The sequence below is a fragment of the Pygocentrus nattereri genome, chromosome 4 (assembly GCF_015220715.1).
Source record: "Pygocentrus nattereri isolate fPygNat1 chromosome 4, fPygNat1.pri, whole genome shotgun sequence".
Taxonomy (NCBI): Eukaryota; Metazoa; Chordata; class Actinopteri; order Characiformes; family Serrasalmidae; genus Pygocentrus; species Pygocentrus nattereri.
This window is the reverse complement of record NC_051214.1, coordinates 1,118,436-1,136,378: the sequence shown is the minus strand read 5'-3', so window position 1 is coordinate 1,136,378 and position 17,943 is coordinate 1,118,436. Positions and strand designations below refer to the sequence as shown.

The window sequence follows — 17,943 nt, the reverse complement described above, 5'->3', positions numbered from 1 at the left end:
CTTTTATTTTCAATAAAAGGATAAAAGGTGGGAAAAGATGTTTTTAAAGAAAAATGTAATTGTATAGTGCTTCTATTAGATTTTATAGTGCTACGGTACGAATGCACACCAGTCAGTTTTTAGAAATCCTTTTTTTCTCATATTTTTATTATTTAAGCTACTTCAAATAACAAAAACACATTAAAACATTTGATCATGTATAAGTAATAACTCATGCAGTAAAGGGTTAAAAACTCTACGGTGTTGATCTTTTTAATGTTCCCATTGCTTCTCCGACGCTCTCCAATGCCCAGGGTTATTTTCCTCAGTAAAACTGGTCTCAGTTTGTGAAATGTAAATCTTTTACACACCTTCAAGCTCTGAAAACATCTGATCAGCCAGTTCATAACCTGTAGATCCACACCATAATGTGTCCTTGTCCTCATGTTGATGAAAGAGATTAATGGACTGGAATAACTGAACATATGAGTGCCGTCCACAGACCCTCTGTTTGTCATCATTTAGAAGGTAAACGCTAAGAGTGACGCTTTCTGGGCATTGAGAGGGCTCTGCTGCAGAAAAGAGGGACATAAGGACAACAGATCATTGCAGAGAGAGGCTTTCTGGATGGCATGCATGAGGATCTTGATCTCGGTTGTTGGATTGAAGCGCTAACTTTGTTCTATGTGCTGTGCTTGGAAATGTTGTTTGATATATGTGATTTCTATCTGTGCAGCTGTGTGGGTCCTCCAGATGTTGTGCTCTCACTTTAAGAAGGCCGCAGCAGAATCTGCACAGGGGAGGATCATTTATTTGGGTCTTTTAAAAAGGGGCAGATTGACAGAGTTGATTCATGAGCACAGATGACAGATGAAGCAATCTGAACCCCAAAAAATACGCTACATACCATGATGCACTGCTCAATGCTGTCCACCACCGTCCTGACGAGAAGGGACGTGACTGAGTGGACTGAGGAGCACATTGCATGTTGTTTCGCTCGGATGCAAGAGTTATTACAGAATATCCAGGGCCTCTTTTGAGTGAATCTCCCTGAGAATAAATAAATAAATAAATAAATAAATAAACATTGCAAGATTTGTCTTCTTTCTAAGCAGGAAATATTTCCCCCAAGTCTCATTACAGCTGCACATCAAACAAAATCAAAGCAATGTACTGAAACACAGCGTAACGTCATTTGAATACTGTGGACACAAAAGAAGCAGCAAACCTGGAAAACACTGGATTTACAAATGAACCTTTGAAATAGTCCAGAAAGTCTATTCTCATTTTCTTCTTGTGATTTTCGTTGTTGGGGGGGTATATTATACATAAATGTCCTGTGGAGGCAAAATGTGGCTGGGAAACCTGAAAGTTCTCATCACCCAGAGAACACCGTGCCCACAGTGAAGCATGGTGGTGGTAGAATCATACTGCAGGCATGCTTTTCATCAGCAGGGACCAGGAAACTGATCAGGCCCGAGGGCAAGTTGGATGGATATAAATATGGGGGCAATTCTAGAAGAAAACCTTTTCCAGTCTGCCAGAGCTTTGAGACTGGGGTGGAGCCTCACCATCCAACAGGACAAGGACCCACCGCTAACTGCCAATGGCATGCTGAAGAACCTGAACGTGTTAGAATGGCCCAGTCCGAGGCCAGACCTCCATCCAACTGGGAAATGAAATCTGATGGAGTCATTTTGCAAGAAGATTGGACAAAAATATGAGGATCCAGATGTGCAAAGCTGAAGGAGAAGAAGACTTGCAGCTGTAACTGCAGTCAAAGGTTGGAATATACTTACTTATGCAACCAACAAATGTCTGCTGTGTCTAACGATAAAAAGCCAGCTAGGTTTCACATCAAAGAGCAGAAATCTTCATGAAGCCTGTCCCTGTTCCAGACTACATGTCAAACAGCTCACGGGGATGAAGACTGTAGTTCAGTTCTGTTTATAGTATTTTAGTCATTTAAAATTCGGGTTTAATTAATGGACTAAAAGCTTATGTACAGCACTTCACTGTTAATGTTTGAATGAAGACAAAGTAAATGCACGAATTTAGTTGGAAGTTTATCTTTTTACTCCTAAACACAAATATGTTGTGTCATTATTTGATGCCACTCCCACAGATGTGTCACAGCACCGCTGCTCTGCACACACAGAGGTTATATTAACGGACTCCAGTTCACTGAATGACCACAGCAGAAGACAGAAGGTGCAACACACAGCAGCACAGCCAGGCAGGTGAGTCTACTGTCACAGCTGCTACACAAATACGTATAGACCATGAAAAAGTCTAGGATGTTTGTTTTGGGAACTGCACAAAAATGCTCATCTTTTCTTACACTTTTATTATTATTTTATATATTATTATAATGTTTAATTTACAGTGGCCAAACGCTTGTGGTCAAATTCTACACGTTTTAATGCACAATTACAGGTTATTTAGTGAATTAACAAATTGGGGAGTAAAATTAAATATAACATTTGGCTTATTTTATGTTTTTTTTCTAATATGTTACTTCATCAACAACACAGATCAAACCTAAGGTGTTCAAGCATTTTGCATACAACTGTATATGTCTTAATGATTCCAATATAGTTTAATAAATAATCTATATTAAAACATAAATGACAGTACAATAGACTGTGGAATTGTCAGTTTTATTAAATACTTGGCGCATTATTATTATTATTATTATTATTGTAAAAATAAGAAAAATTGCACCAGTTAATTGCTCAATATAAGTGATTAATACACACGACAGAACTGATCAGGTGTGGACGGACCTGTGCTGAGCTACAAAACTCTAAAGGGGGTCTTTTGTCTTATAACTGGGGGACTTCTTACCCCAAAGGACTTACTCTCCGAAACACCCCCTATCATATACTATAACAAGTTTTCTCAAATAACTTGATATAAGCTCATAGATCGCTATTATACAATGACAAAAATGTGATCAACTAACTTACAAAGATTCAGAATTTCCAAATAAATTAGATCCAGGAATGAAAATAAGAAGCCAGGACATCTTACTCCAGGGGTCTTCATTCCCATTCATCTTCTGTACATACACAAGATTGATGACAGCATGTACACGTCTATGACGGGCACTATGTACATTAAATATCTGATGGCATATTCTTCTACAAGTACACCTGATGAAAGTGCAGATAACTTTACTTGTACTTCCATACGTCATCTTTTAAAGTGAATAAGCTACTTTACCCGTTTGCTGTAAAGCAGCTCATTCGCTGAAACCTCTCATTTTTTGCAGCACGATGACCAGCAAGGTGTTGGGTATCTTGAAACGCTCTGAGGTGAAATCTGACAAGTCGATTGCTGTTGCAGCGGTCGGACGACATCTTCATTTAGGGATGATGTACGACTGCCGTAACGATTCCTTCGTTCCAGGTAGGACAGGGACGCATTACTGACCGGGGCAAGGCGGCTGTGACTATTAGGTGAATGAATGACTAAATAGCCATCCATTCTCAGGCCTCACAAGTTTTATTAATGTTCATTATTGGGATTTTGTTGTTGCTGCTCCAATGGGAAGTTTTAGATGGTGTGAGATATTAATGTTAGTGTTTAACCTTCAATGCAATCGTGCAGGTCTACTTCTGTTACTGCGTTACAGTTTGGTTTGGCTTAATAGACCTTCAAGTTTATGCTTAAACATATCTGCCCAAAACAGTTTAAGGTTATTGCATTTGTTGAGGCAAAATTTGTTCATTTTCAAAACAAAAAAGAAATTTGTCGTCTCACTTTAAGACTTTTTTTTAAATACATCATTTATTTATGTTTGTTTGTATAAATGGATGTATGTATATATGAATGCATGTATGTATGTATTATCGATATCGTTGGGAGGCTTTCAAAGATATTTTAGGGGCCACCCGAGACCACAGTCCGCCCCAGACTGTAAAGATCTTTTTTGATGCATTCTTCTTTCTCCAGGAGTCTACCTGTGGGACATGGAAAGCATAGAGAAGAACAAGGTTGTGACTGAGAGGCCGCAAACATTTGTCAACATAACTCTGTCTGACTCGCTGGAAGAAAAAATGAAATTGTTAAGCATAAGTTCCTCTCTTAGTGCCAGTGTACATGCTGGGTTAGTAAAGATCGGAGGTTCGTCCACCTACCTGAACGACAGATCATCTTCCATGCGAGATTGCAGAGCAACCATCCAGTACAGCGTGATGACCAAGACCGAGCATCTTAACTTGAGCCAAATGGGAAAGAAAAAGTCCGTCCACAAATTAAGTGCCACCCACGTGATTACCGGAGTGGAATACGGCGCAGAGGCGCTGATGGTGTTCAGCGAAACAGCAACAACCCACACCCAGAAGAAAAGCATCACGGCAAACCTAAATACCATGCTGAGTAAGATGAGCCTGTTTGAAGTCAACTCTGAGGGAAAGATCCAGATGTCAGAGGAAGAGAGGAAGAAAGTGCAGGAATTTGCTTGTACCTTCTATGGCGATTTCGATTTGGAGGAGAACCCAACCAACTTTGAGCAGGCAGTAAAAGTCTACAGAGACCTCCCCAAACTGCTCGGGTCCAACAAGGAGAAGGTGGTGCCCAAGAAATTTTGGCTCGTCCCGCTATCAGAAGTTATGTCTTCGGCGCCAAAGCTGAAGCACGAGGTCAGCGAAATCAACTGCATTAAATTACGGAATATAATGGAGGAGCTGAGCACCGCGCAAATGAGAGCGAACGATATCTCTAAAGAAAGCAACTCCATTCAGGCCACTGACATGACTAAGAAGATGAAAGCTTTTGGAGCAAACATTGAGAAATACATGCTTCTGTGGAAAGACAACCTCTTCCACCTCCTTCCTGAAATCAGGAAAGGAGCAGAGAAGGAAGAAAAGCTGGAGAAGATGTTCAAACTTTATGCAGAATCACCCTTTGGGCCCAGCAAAATGGACGTCTGGCTGAAAGAAAGGGAGACTGAACTCAGCATCATCAAATCGTACATAAACGACATTCAAGTACCAGATGTTCAGATCATAGCTCCTGAAGACCTCGACAAAGTGCTGTTCGATCCTAGTAATAAGAGCGTGTGGGCGTTTGTGTTTACCTCCCTTGGACAAGACGACCCTTACCTGGAGTGCCTCAGTGCCTGCCTCCTCTCGGATGCGTTCACCAAACTGGACTCTAAAATGGATCCACAACTGTCTGTCAAGGAAAAAAGTCCTTGGTACAAATCTTCTGAAGTCTCGAAGACCATGAGGGCGTCTCTGAAACTCTTTTGCAAAGGTGCTGCTGATCGCAACCTGTCCATCATCAGCTACATCGACTACCCGTACACTGTAGGTGCCGCTGTGAGACTCTATACCAACTGTCATCTGGACTACGTAAACTACCACAACAAACATGAGCCAGAGGTTGTGGAGGTCGACTCAAGCAGCGTAACCCTCAGACGCTCAGCAAAGACAGCGTCTCAAATGATTACATACAAGAACGTGGGTGAGGGAGGCAAAGCACAGGAGCAGAAGTTGACCTGGTCAAACACAGAAGAAACCCTGGTGATTTCAGATCTGATGCCCAACACCAAGTATGAGTTCCAGATTGGCAAGCAAAACTGTAAGGTAAAGAATTTGTTTTATTGGATGCAGAAAAGTTAACAAAGGCCTAAACAGAAATAGTTGTTAAAAGCATGGTTTTTTCCTTTATTGTCTTTCAATCAGTCGGTGCAAAATATCAGTAACTTTCACAGTTTCTACGATGGACTTTAGACACAGGATTTATAATCACTATTCAGGCTGAGTGCCAATACAGAAGAGAAAAACATCTCTACTACGGGTTTGATACCTCTTAAAAACCACTACTCGCATGCCACAAACACACCAGCGCCATCTGTGGCCACAGTGCACAAAGTTTAACTAAAAAAAAGAATGGAATTCATTGTTTTTAATGACCAACCATTCCGTTGTTGAGGATGCAATTGAGGTTGCAATTTTTGAGCTACAACCACAAAGATTTGCAGGATTGTCGAGCCTATACAGAAAGTTTTTTTTTTTAAAACACAAGCAGCACTGCTGTGTCTGATCCACTCAGACCAGCGCAGCACATACAAACACACCACCACCATGTCAGTGTCACTGAAGTGCTGAGAATGACCCACCACCCAAATAGTACCTGCTCTGTGAGGGTCCATGGGGGTCCTGACCACTGAAGAACAGGGTAACAGAGTATCAGAGAAACAGATGGACTACAGTCTGTAACTGTAGAACTACAGAGTGCAGCTATACGGTCAGTGGAGCTGATAAAGTGGATGATGAGCGTAGAAACGAGGAGGTGGTTTAAATTAAGTGGCCAGCTGGTGTATACACAGACACATTAGCAACCACCTGGGATACCATAGCAATGACTTTGTTAAACCAACTTGCTCTACTTGTTCACTGGTTTGTTCTATAACTTATCTTTCCAGTTACCGGTTCTCAGCTTTATTCTGTGTCTTCTGGATTTTGGTTTTGGTTTCACCCAAGAATTTTCTTTTTGGTGCATTGCTGTTCATTTTATGTTTATTGTTTTCATCACACTTTTGAGAGTCAGATTTCTAAGTGATGAAAATGCCCCCAGTGGGCATCGCACATTTTTCTGTATGACTAATCACACACTTTCATTTTCCATTGCAGCTCACAATCGAGACTCTATGAAGCGGCAGACTCACCAAAACAGCTTCAGAAAACGCTATTCAATAAAATCTTGCAGAGGTTCACTGGACTTTTGCACTACACATGCACATCTGCACAGTTGCACCATAATTTTGCAGCACATCAGGTGCAGCTTCTTATACATACTCAGTACTGTGCAAAAGTTGGAGACTTCCGTTCACTTATTTCATTTTCAGAAAAAATAGTTATCATGCGACCCTGAGGGAGAAGCGGCTTAGAAAATGGATGGATAGTTATCAAGCACCAGATAATGACTTTTCAAGAGGTATTTGTGAGGAGATTACATATAAGAATCTACTTGTATAAGGAAGGCGAAAATAAGTGGAGTTTCCAAAACTGGAGCTTAAAAAAATGTTCAAAAGCTACAGAGAAAACAGCACCTCTAAGACCCACCTGGAAGACCTGGCAGACCACCAAAACTGTCCCCTTGGAACAATGGACTGACCACCCCAGAGTCCAGACCTCATCATCCCTGAATTTGTTTGGTTACTTCAGAAAATCATCAACCAGCTTCTAAGACTGAGCTTTGGAGGCGTGTCTGCAGATTCTTAGAGGAGCTGACAGTGAGTCTCCTGAAAAGAGTGGAAGCTGGAATGAAGAGAAAGAGTGGATACGCTAAACACCAAACACAGCTCAGAGTAGATTCAGTTGTACTCCGTAATTTGCTGTTAGCCGTGTAATACTGAAAAACTGGATGACCGGCTGCTTTGATCAAATAAGTGAAGAGTCTACATTTTGTGCAGTGCTGTTTATATGTTAATTGGAAACTCTCTACATACTTATATTTGTTTTAATGCTTTCATAAATAATTGACTCACTTGTATTATATTGTATGTAATTATAGATGCTACCAAATCATTTCGATTTTCCTCCAGGGATTAATAAAGATTTCTTATCTCTCCCTTACATTGATTCAGTTTTGATCTGCTAAAACTGGTGGCCTTTTTGAATTCACGAAGGAACGTAAGTGCAGGGCTTCAACTATGGATGCATCCATGCCAGTCTTTTCAGACCGAGTACGAGTAGATATTTTTTAGTACTTGCCGATACCAGACTGAGTAACCTACTGAGAATGAAGTGGACAATGTGTGTTAGCTAACTACGCTAAATGAGCTTTCTTGGATCGATCAGCAGTGGAGAATGTTTTGTTCCCTGTCAGCAAAGCTCTTCTGTACAGCTGTAAGTAAAGTAGGTCTCATAGTTTTGATCCTCATCTGTTTTTTCAAGCTAACGCTTCCAGTTTCAGACACTGTGTGATTTTAAAAATCTCGCTCTTCGTTGACTCACACTGTACATTTGAATTGTTCTGACAAAGCTATGATCTATACACTCTCACTGTATGAAAAAATCCTAATGATCTGACTCCTACGTGAAACGTAGCCTCTTCAGACACTCTGTCTATGGAGCGTTATCAATAAAGCTGATTCATTCAGATTAACCGAGTACTGAGCAACACGCTGACACACTGAGCAGCGCTGCTAACACTGAGCACTGAAGATAAAGTAGGTGGTAATGTTCACAACAGGACAGTTCGGTCTCTGTACAGCCAGATTTACAGATAAATCACTGTATTAATTCAGTCAGAGTAAAGATGCCACAGAGGGACTTTGGCAGCAAATGTCGACTTTTTCTCCTCCGTTTTGTTGGCCTGTGTCACTCCACCCGTGTTGAGGAAGCGTTTGTGATTGTGTGTTTATAAACAATCTATAATCTCTCAGTGTATCCGGGTGGGAATCGGATCCTGCTGAGGCGGATTTTTTCAGTAACTCTTCTCTGTGTGATCAGATTCTCCTTCACTGCATTTCACACTTGGCTCATATCACAGCTGGTGTCAGAATGTTGGTATGGGTGCATTTTTATGAGTATGAGTAAATGAGCACGGTACCGGCCTGAGACTCGATACTCGCATCGGTATCGATGCATCTGCAGTTCAACCTGTCACTACTTGAGGTGATGAACACATAAAGCAGTCAATCTACCTGCTGTTCAGTTTTAAAATAAGGGGTTCAAATCCTTGGCTGGAACACTATCTTGATGGGATTCCACACAAAGTAAAGACATTAGTCCAGAGGTAGTCAAACTCAGGTATTCCTCCAGTCCCTTTGTTTTTTGAGACCTAGGGCCCCTCAGCTTAAACAAACTTGTCAGCATACAAACTAGAGCAGCGTATGTATCAAAACATCAGTCAATCGTCCTGTTTGCCCAGAACATTTACTGTCAATTGTTTACTGGCTAACAAAATAAAAAGCAGCGCATAAGAGCAACAATAAGAGCTTCATTAAAACTGATTTATGACAGAGTAATCTAAATAATTGCTTTTTGCTATTTTCCAGCTCAACTCTCACCCATGTTTTATGTCATATATGCGGCTAAGGCTAATTCCTGTGTAATGTGTACATTACTTGGCGAAAGAAAGTGCTTTTGACTTGGATTCAGTCCAGTACTTTTTGGATTCATGAGATGAACATACACTGGAATACCTCTCAGTCAGGCTGCTGAAGGAGTGCTGAGGACGACTGTGCCTGTCCAGTGGGGAGAAAACATCTAGGATGACTTCAACATGACCTCCTCACCAGACGGCACACCACACCACTCCCAAAGGCCCACATCTGAATTAAGTTCAGTCCTGCAAGACAAACTGACACAAAAGCTGAAAGCTGTTAATCAAGTGATCAACAACCTAATGTAGCTCACTGCCATGCACTAGTGCCCTAATGTTCTCCTGGGTCAATCTGTTCATGTATGAAAGGGAAAGAGCAGCTCCGGGTTTGTTGGTCTTGCTCTAACGGGAGAACTACCCTGGGGTGAAGTGTCAGTCAGTCCTGCTCTGCAACTGAAAGAACTGCTTGGTTGGTTAACAAATGAGGCCGAGGCTCTGCAGGAGGAATGAACAGTGGAATATTTGTTTAACTGCCTGTCAGCAGTCAATACCTGAAACTGTCAGTAGGGGTCAGGAGTTGAGACGCTTGGTAGTAGTTAATACCTGAGTCAGTCAGTAGGGCTCAGTGGTTGACTAGTCAATAGATTCAAGTTTCACCATTGGTTCACTGCTATATGGATAATTGCTCGATGACATATACACTCACCGGCCACTTTATTAGGTACACCATGCTAGTAAGAGGTTGGACCCCCTTTTGCCTTCAGAACTGCCTTAATTCTTCGTGGCAGACTTTCAACAAGGTGTTGGAAACGTTCCTCCACCCCATTCTCTTTTTTGGACCGTTCTCTGTGAACCCTAGAGATGGTTGAGCGTGAAAATCCCAGCAGATCAGCAGTTTCTGAAATACTCAGACCAGCCCGTCTGGCACCAACAACCACGCCACGTTCAAAGCCCCTTAAATCCCCTTTCTTCCCCGTTCTGATGCTCGGTCTGCACTTCAGCAAGTCGTCTTGACCACCTCTACATGCCTAAAGCTTGTGCAGCATGACTTTGCCAAAGCTTGATAGTATCTTCTTAAAATCTTCAGGGCTGCCAAGTGAGGCAGATCCTTACGTTATGACTTCCATTGTGGCAGAATGTGTTCAGGAAGATCTTTGCTCCAGCTTAATTTGTCTCTACACAGCAACTGAATCCTCTGTTTGCTGACTAGTAAGACTTCCTCTCCTTGTCAGTAGACCCTGAATTGAAATTCATCCACTTTGATTTACAATTGAAGTTTACATGCTCACTCATTGTGAAGTCCTTCTAAAACCATGTCTAGATCTCTGGTTTGGGCATGTTCTACATAAATCGAATTTTATTGAACAAACCTCCGAATCATAACTGTATTTTTTTTTTTTCAAAAGTAAAAAAACTCAAAATGCTAATTATTATGCACAACTGTTTCAAAACATGTTATAGGTTGTAAAGAACTGAAAATGGTCATTTGTTGAATTTGCAGCATTAAGATGTTACATTTACTGAAATCAAAAGCTATGTCAATCAAAAACATCTTAACGGGCCAAGTTACACGTTAACACAGGACCCATTCTTTGATTTCACCTTCACAGTTCTTGCATCCATTGAACTTTTTTGCGAGTTTCTGCTTGAATTTCTTTGCAGGATGTCAGAATAGCCTCCCGGAGATGCTGTTTTGATGTGAGCTGCCTCCCACCCTCATTGCTTGAGGATACTCCATAGGTTCTCAGCAGGGTTGTACTGAAGACTACAGGTAGAAGTTGTGAAAATGGGCACTGGTTAGATTCATACTGTGTTCAACCCGGTGTGTCGTCCAGAACACCATTTGAGGCCTCAGTGAGTTCAAAGGTTTAGTAGCAGGCATGGACATTGATGTTACTTAGTTGTGGAAGAGAGAGGAGACTCAAGATGATGGAGCTGTGAGAAAAAAAAACATCTGTCAAAAATCTGTGGTCTTAAACACAAATTCAAAAATACCTTTAAATATCAATGTTGTTTGTGGATGACAGCATGTACAACAAACAGAGAAGTCTCACATATTGTCAACTACAATGCCCACGCACCAGTAACACCGATATGCTACTCTTTGGCGCCATCTAGTGGCAATCTCTAGACCTGACTCAATGGCTGAACTCTATCAACAAAGGAATGCTGTGACCACAACTAACATTGTGTAAACTGCTACTTTAATTCACCAAATATGTTCAGAATATTTGCAAACTCAAGACTGAATACACAAAGAAGCATCTCTCCTCACTGACATGAAACTCTTCATAAACTGAACAGAATTATACTAAATGCTGGCATATGAAAGTGAAAACGACAAGAAAAATTATTAGGTACAGTTCAGTTGCTCGTTAACACAAATAGCTGATCAGCCAATCAGACGGCCGCAGCTCACTGCATTTAGGCCTGTAGAGGTGGTCAAGACGACTTGCTGAAGTGCAGACCGAGCATCAGAACGGGGAAGAAAGGGGATTTAAGGGGCTTTGAACGTGGTGTGGTTGTTGGTGCCAGACGGGCTGGTCTGAGTATTTCAGAAACTGCTGATCTGCTGGGATTTTCACACACAACCATCTCTAGGGTTCACAGAGAACGGTCCGAAAAAGAGGAAATGTCCAGTGAGCGGTCAGTTGTGTGGACGAAAATGCCTTGTTGATGTGAGAGGTCAGAGGAGAATGGGCAGACTGGTTCCAGATGATAGAAAGGCAGCAGGAACTCAAATAACCAACCAGAATCTCTGAGGAACGTTTCCAACACCTTGTTGAAAGTCTGCCATGAAGAATTAAGACAGGTCTGAAGGCAAAAGGGGGTCCAGCCTAATACCTAATAAAGGGGGTCCAACTGTACCTAATAAAGTGGCTGGTGAGGAGCTCAGACAGGATGGAGCTGAGTCAAAGGATGAAAAGGATGAGACAGAGAGAAAGAGAGAGGGTCTGGGATGATAAGGGAAGGGGTAGGAAGAGAGGGGGGGAGAGGGGATGATAAAGGGAAGAGTGGCAGACAACTGAGTTTGTTGGAAACAGAACTGAAACAGAGTGGAATAAGTCAGCATAAGATGTGCGATCCGTCCATGGTGTGTGGTTGCAGTCCAGACAGGGGTGCACTTTGGATGAGGCTTTGAAAGGGCGAGGGCAGGAGCACAGGTACACAAGTCGTCCAGGTGTCAAGTACTACAGTCACGTTGAAAGCATTGGAACTGGGCAGGAAGACTGTGCATGGCTAGGGAAATCAGGGTCCTAGATGCTGTTGAGGCCTCACTATCCAGAACAGCAGGTAAGGATTTCAGAAGCATGTGTACTGGACTGCATCTCCAGAAGGAGCAGGCAGTTGACTGAAGGAAATTCAGGAGAGTCGAGATCTATGGTGGAGTGGATTGTAGCTGTACTGGTGTCTCACAACCGATTACTAATCCTAATAGGACATTAGATTGGAAGAAATAGAGGTTTTAGGCATGATCCTCCCTCGAAACAATTTATAACAAAACTAAACTGTACCTGTGGTGAGTGTTGCCATCATTTGTGATGGTATTAATGAATTGGATTAATGAAGTTGTGGCTGAAATTTTCAAAAACCATTTCATGCTACTTTGTGTGCTCCATGCAACTCTCATAATGCAACACAGCAGTGAAAAAGAATAAACACTGTAGTAAGCTGACTACATCTGACTTTAAGTAGCCACACAATGATCCCAGTGTTGACATTGTGAAATGGGCATGGGAGACAAATTTTGATGTATGAGGCAGCTAAAAATCTGCATTTTTAAGTTGAAGTCAAGTTGCCCAACTACTGATTTTTGGAGTTGTTATTTCTTTTAGTAGGTCAGCAATGTTCAAATATTTTTGGCACCATGCTTAACAAAGCTAGATGGCACACTGGTTGAGAAAGATTGTCTCCAGGTATCCTAACAACATCACGCTCACCAAAGCAGGTCACTATTCTGTGTCAGGACGGGAAGTCAGCGTCACATTCTGACTGCCCTTCCTACATTTGATGTGAAAGCACTATTGCAGTGATTTTGGTGTTACTGTCCCTCATCTTCCTCATCCACTGCAATGCTCAGTGGTCAGTCTCGAAGACAAAGTCAGAACCTTGTAAGTAGTATTCACTGCAAATATTTTGTCTCTTTGGTGAAGAGTTGCCTTTGGATTTTAGAGGACAGGTAAATGTTAATTCCCCTTGTAATTACACAGCGCCTACTTCACGGTGTGATGAGTCAGTCTGCATGACAAAGTATTTTGAAAAATTAGGACTACGTAGCACTGACTCTACACATGAACAGCCTTGCAATGCCTTCTAACATTGCCTCACATTCACTGGTCCATTTTACTCTCTTGAGGTTTTCGTCTTTTGTAAGGTCATTCAAGGCTGCTGGACAGCTGGAAAAAGTTGGGTATAAATCATTTATACCAACCAACCAGGCCTGAATAGGAACTAACCCTCGTTTTAGTGGAGGGTGCTGGACAAGTTCTGACCACCTTGATTTTGTCCACTTGAGAACTTAATACTCTGCCTCCAAGAACGTAGCCTGGGGAGAAGACCATTTCATTACCCAGAGTACACTCGGCTGCAGGTGAGCTATAGATAATTATGTTGTCGATGTGAACTGCCACAGAGTCCTCCGTGCCCTTCAGGACCTCATCCATTAGCCTCTGAAATGTCGCAGCGGCTCCATGTAAACCAAAAGGCATTGTGCAAACATGGTATCGTCCATTAGACACTCTGAAGGCAGGCAGTTCTCGAGCTTAATGACTCACTGGTACCAGCCAGTACCCTTTGCTCATATCCAATGTGAATAAAAATGTTGTTCTCCTCAGCCTCTCTAACAGTTCATCTGCACAAGGCATGGATCAAAAGCTATCACATTTAAAATGCATGCAACAACGTACTCCACTGTCCTTCATATACGCTGGTTATTATTGAAAGCCTTTTTGCACATTAAAAGCTCATGTCCAGATGTTAAAGCATGCTTTAGATTACTCAGCAAGCTTTGGAGGTCTAGCATTAAGCTTTACAATGTCTGGCAGTTTCCAGTAAAGTATGATAGAATAAAATTTTTTGTAACTGGTTTATACTTGGCTGGCGTTACTCCAAAGGCCTCTGGTCTGTCTCTCCCTGTACACTGTATATCTTGATCTGGGTTGCTGGATTTGTTTAAAAGACCGGCTGGTTCTGCTTCTTAAGCTTTTGAAGAAATAAAACTTTTCTACTGCATCAGCCTCCACCTGTTTGTGCAGGTGTCCTTGTGTGTAGATTTCCCGTTCTCACTGCTGCAGGGCCTTTGGTTTCAGTAAGTGATGGTAACTACTTGGTCAGGGCCACACCATGAATAGACTTGTCATCCTGGAAAGAACATTCTTCACAGCTTCCCTTGCAAGAACGAACTTGTAACAACACAATAACAGAGAACACACAAACAAGAGTTTGGATAACACTGTGTACTCACTGCTGCACAACAGCTCCCTCAGATCCCAGCTGATTCCCCAGCATCAGGCTACCGTTTAGCAGACCAGGAATTCAGAAAATTACACATAGAATACAAAAATGCATGTACAGTACAAATGATAGTGGAAGCTGAAACAGCTGTGCCCTGTTATTTTCTAGAATAAAGACAGGTCAGCAGCTATAATGTTTGAATGTTAGCTGTAATTAAGACCCATATAATATAACACATTATTATAACGGCAGGGTACGGGATAGTTTGAGTGAAAGTAGGAGAAACGCAGAGGAACATGCTGCAGCCGTCAGTTTTATTCTGTATATAATAAACTCTGTGTTTCTTTCAAGTCGCCGAAAAATCCTGCAAGTGCTCATCCTGTCTCAGACACCAACATAGCAGTCATTCCCGTTCATTGTCAGTTGGTTGGCCTGGATTCTGCCTCAATAAGGAATGACAGACTGAATTCTGAAAGGACTGCACTTTGCTGGATGGTGAGAAGTACAGTGAACTATAGCAGCACCAACATGGTGTTTAAATTAGTCTGTAAAGACTGCACTGTTTAATGTTTGAAGCAGGGTTACCTGCACCGTCTACTTAAAGAACAGACCGTATAAACTTACAACATGGGTCAGTGTCCTCTGCCACAGTGACTGAGAATGGGATTTTCTCGCTGGAAAGTCAGCATAAATTCATCACGATGGGTTATAAGTGATCATGGAATTGAACTCTCTCATTCTATTACACATTATTCAGTTCAGCAGTGAAAAATATTCTTTCATCTTGTAAAACTGTCTGACTATAAACCTGAGCCTGTTCTAAACCTGAGAGCACACTCGCTAACAGTGTGAACTCTTTACAGTAATCATTCACACCAACACAGCTACTCAGGCTCAGGTACTACAGCTTCACTGCTGGAACACTACCATTAGAACCACTAGGACCAAAACCTCATCATTTTGCTTAATGGCTGATGAAACTTGCTTGATGGTCACCGATTAGAGACCACCTCTTTCGTCCAACTGCACCAGCCTCGATCTGTTTGGGCATGTCAGTAAAATCCTTGCTGTAGAACTGGGAATTTATGGGCCTTGAGGAGAACATTCATGACAGGATACCTAACAAGCACAGCGGGTTTCCTCAAACACTACCATTAGAACCACTAGGACCAAAACCTGATCATTTTGCTTAATGGCTGATGAAACTGGCTTGATGGTCACCCATTAGAGACCATTAGATTCAGCAGGTGGCTTATTTGCTTTGTGTATCTTCATCACTTACAGTCATCAAAGGTCTTAAGCTCCACATTTACATTCCTAAATGAATTTAAAAAGGTCTTCAGTTTTAGCAGATGAGCTGAATCAGATGTGTTAGAATGGAAAATGCAGTAAAGATCTCCAGGACTAGGAATAAAGAGCTCCTTACACAGCGCTGGGTTCTGCATATGACATCAGTAGTCATGAAGTTAGCAGTGTGCATGCACTGAATGGATTTCGTCCTCCTCTTTCGTCCAACTGCACCAGCCTCGATCTGTTTGGGCATGTCAGTAAAATCCTTGCTGTAGAACTGGGAATTTATGGGCCTTGAGGAGAACATTCATGACAGGATACCTAACAAAAACGGACTTGAAACAGGAGTTTGAGATGTGCTGTGTGCTCAGTCCTGCACAACGGTTCACTCAGAGCCCAGCGGGTTTCCTCAACTTCAAGCTACCTTTCTGCAGCCTGTGAACTCAGAGAGTTCATCAGCTACAACCAAGATGGCAGCTGGAAGGTTGTTTACACGTTCATGAGCCAACAGAGATTTCCATCTCCAAAAAAGTTGGGACGCTGTGCAAAATGTAAAATAAATAAATGCAATGATGTATAAATAATTTAAACCCTATTGCAGTGAAAATAGTACAAAGACAACATATCAAATGTTGAAACTGTGTCAAAAATGTTAGGACAGGTTACAAAAGGCTGGTAAAGTTGTGGAATGCTAAAAACACCCGGGAACAGGTCAGTAACATGAATGGGTATAAAATGAGCATCGCAGAGAGGCGTGGTCTTTCAGAAGTAAAGACCCCTCTGTGGAAGACTGCACGTGCAACAATCCAAGAATATTTCACAAGATAAAACATCAAAGGACTCTTTTCATTATCTAAGATACTTAATATCATTAAAACATTCAGAGAATCTGGAGAAACCTCCAGACTCAAGGGATGAGGCCAAAAACCAGCATTTGCTGGCCGTGATCTTTGGGTGGCACTGCATTAAAAACAGACATGATTCTGTCAGGAAACCACTGCATGGGACTTTCAGCTTGTTCCCACTGGTGAGTCAGAAAATTATCCTCCATATTAAGGGCAGATCAAAAACACATGCAGGGACTTCAGCTGAAAGCTGAAACACAACTCAGGCAGTGGAAGACGAGGTTGAGCAAGAACACCAGGACGAAAGAACACACAAGAATGCAGCCATGGAGAAACAGCCATGGAGAGCGACTGCAGCTCTTGTGAACTTCCATCTTGCTGTGCAGTCAGTAACAAGGTTTTATTAGGACCTTTATTAAGAGAAATCTCGCCTGGAGGGCAGCATAAACATCATGTCTGCACGTAAAACACAAAAGACCCAGTAAAACACAATAAAACTGCTAATAATTAACCATATTAGCCATGTTAGCACCTCTCCATGGCAAACACCCTACACTATACCAATAAGGGTCCTTGGGCAAGACTCCTAACACCACCTTGGCCTCCCTGTGTAAAATGATCAAATTGTAAGTCGCTCTGGATAAGAGCATCAGCCAAATGCCATGAATGTAAATGTAAATGTCCATGGATCACCACCTTATCGTGGTGGAGGGGTTGGCGTGCTTGAATGATCCTAGGAGCTATGTTGTCTGGAGCAAAAGCTCCTGGTAGGGTCTCCCAAGGCAAGCTGGTCCTAGGTGACAGGCCAGACAAAGTGTGATCCAAAGATACCCTTATGAAGAAAAAAAAACTGGACTTGTGTACCCTGACGGATTAGGGTTACCGGGGCTCCACCCTGAAGCAAGGCCTAGGGAAAGTAGCAAATTCTCCAAAACTTGAGTTTTGAGGCCACTGACTAAAATTGCCTTTCATGTCATGCTAACGATGTCTTTATAAACCTATTTAGAGGTGGATAGTAACTAGTTACATTCATTCAACTACATGTACTTGATGGATTTTTACTTCTATTAAAGTGAGTGAAGAATTTCGTTTCTCAGTTCATTTTGTGTGTTTCAATATGTAGTGGCAATATTTGTACTGTTTTCTGATTGGTTACATCTCTGACTTCAGAGCTTCTGTATTTTAGACCAAAAAATCCTAAAAAGAGAAGAACAGAGCTGCACAGTCTTCAGTTATGCTGATAAATGTTGGATGTAGCACGACGTTCCACTGCAGTACTCACTAATTCAGTAGATTTCCAATCTAGTTTTTT

The 17,943-nt window shown here is 41.9% G+C and overlaps 1 protein-coding gene across 1 annotated transcript; it reads left to right on the top strand.

Annotated features, from left to right (window-relative positions):
* Window positions 1-1,526: 1,526 nt before the first annotated feature.
* Window positions 1,527-7,062, top strand: LOC108411443 (verrucotoxin subunit beta-like). The gene is made up of 5 exons (XM_017683012.2): window positions 1,527-1,762; window positions 2,105-2,219; window positions 3,254-3,390; window positions 3,937-5,573; window positions 6,624-7,062. The coding sequence occupies exons 3-5, from the start codon at window positions 3,258-3,260 to the stop codon at window positions 6,642-6,644; spliced, it is 1,791 nt and encodes a 596-aa protein (XP_017538501.1). The 5' UTR covers window positions 1,527-1,762; window positions 2,105-2,219; window positions 3,254-3,257; the 3' UTR covers window positions 6,645-7,062.
* The last annotated feature ends 10,881 nt before the right edge of the window (window positions 7,063-17,943 follow it).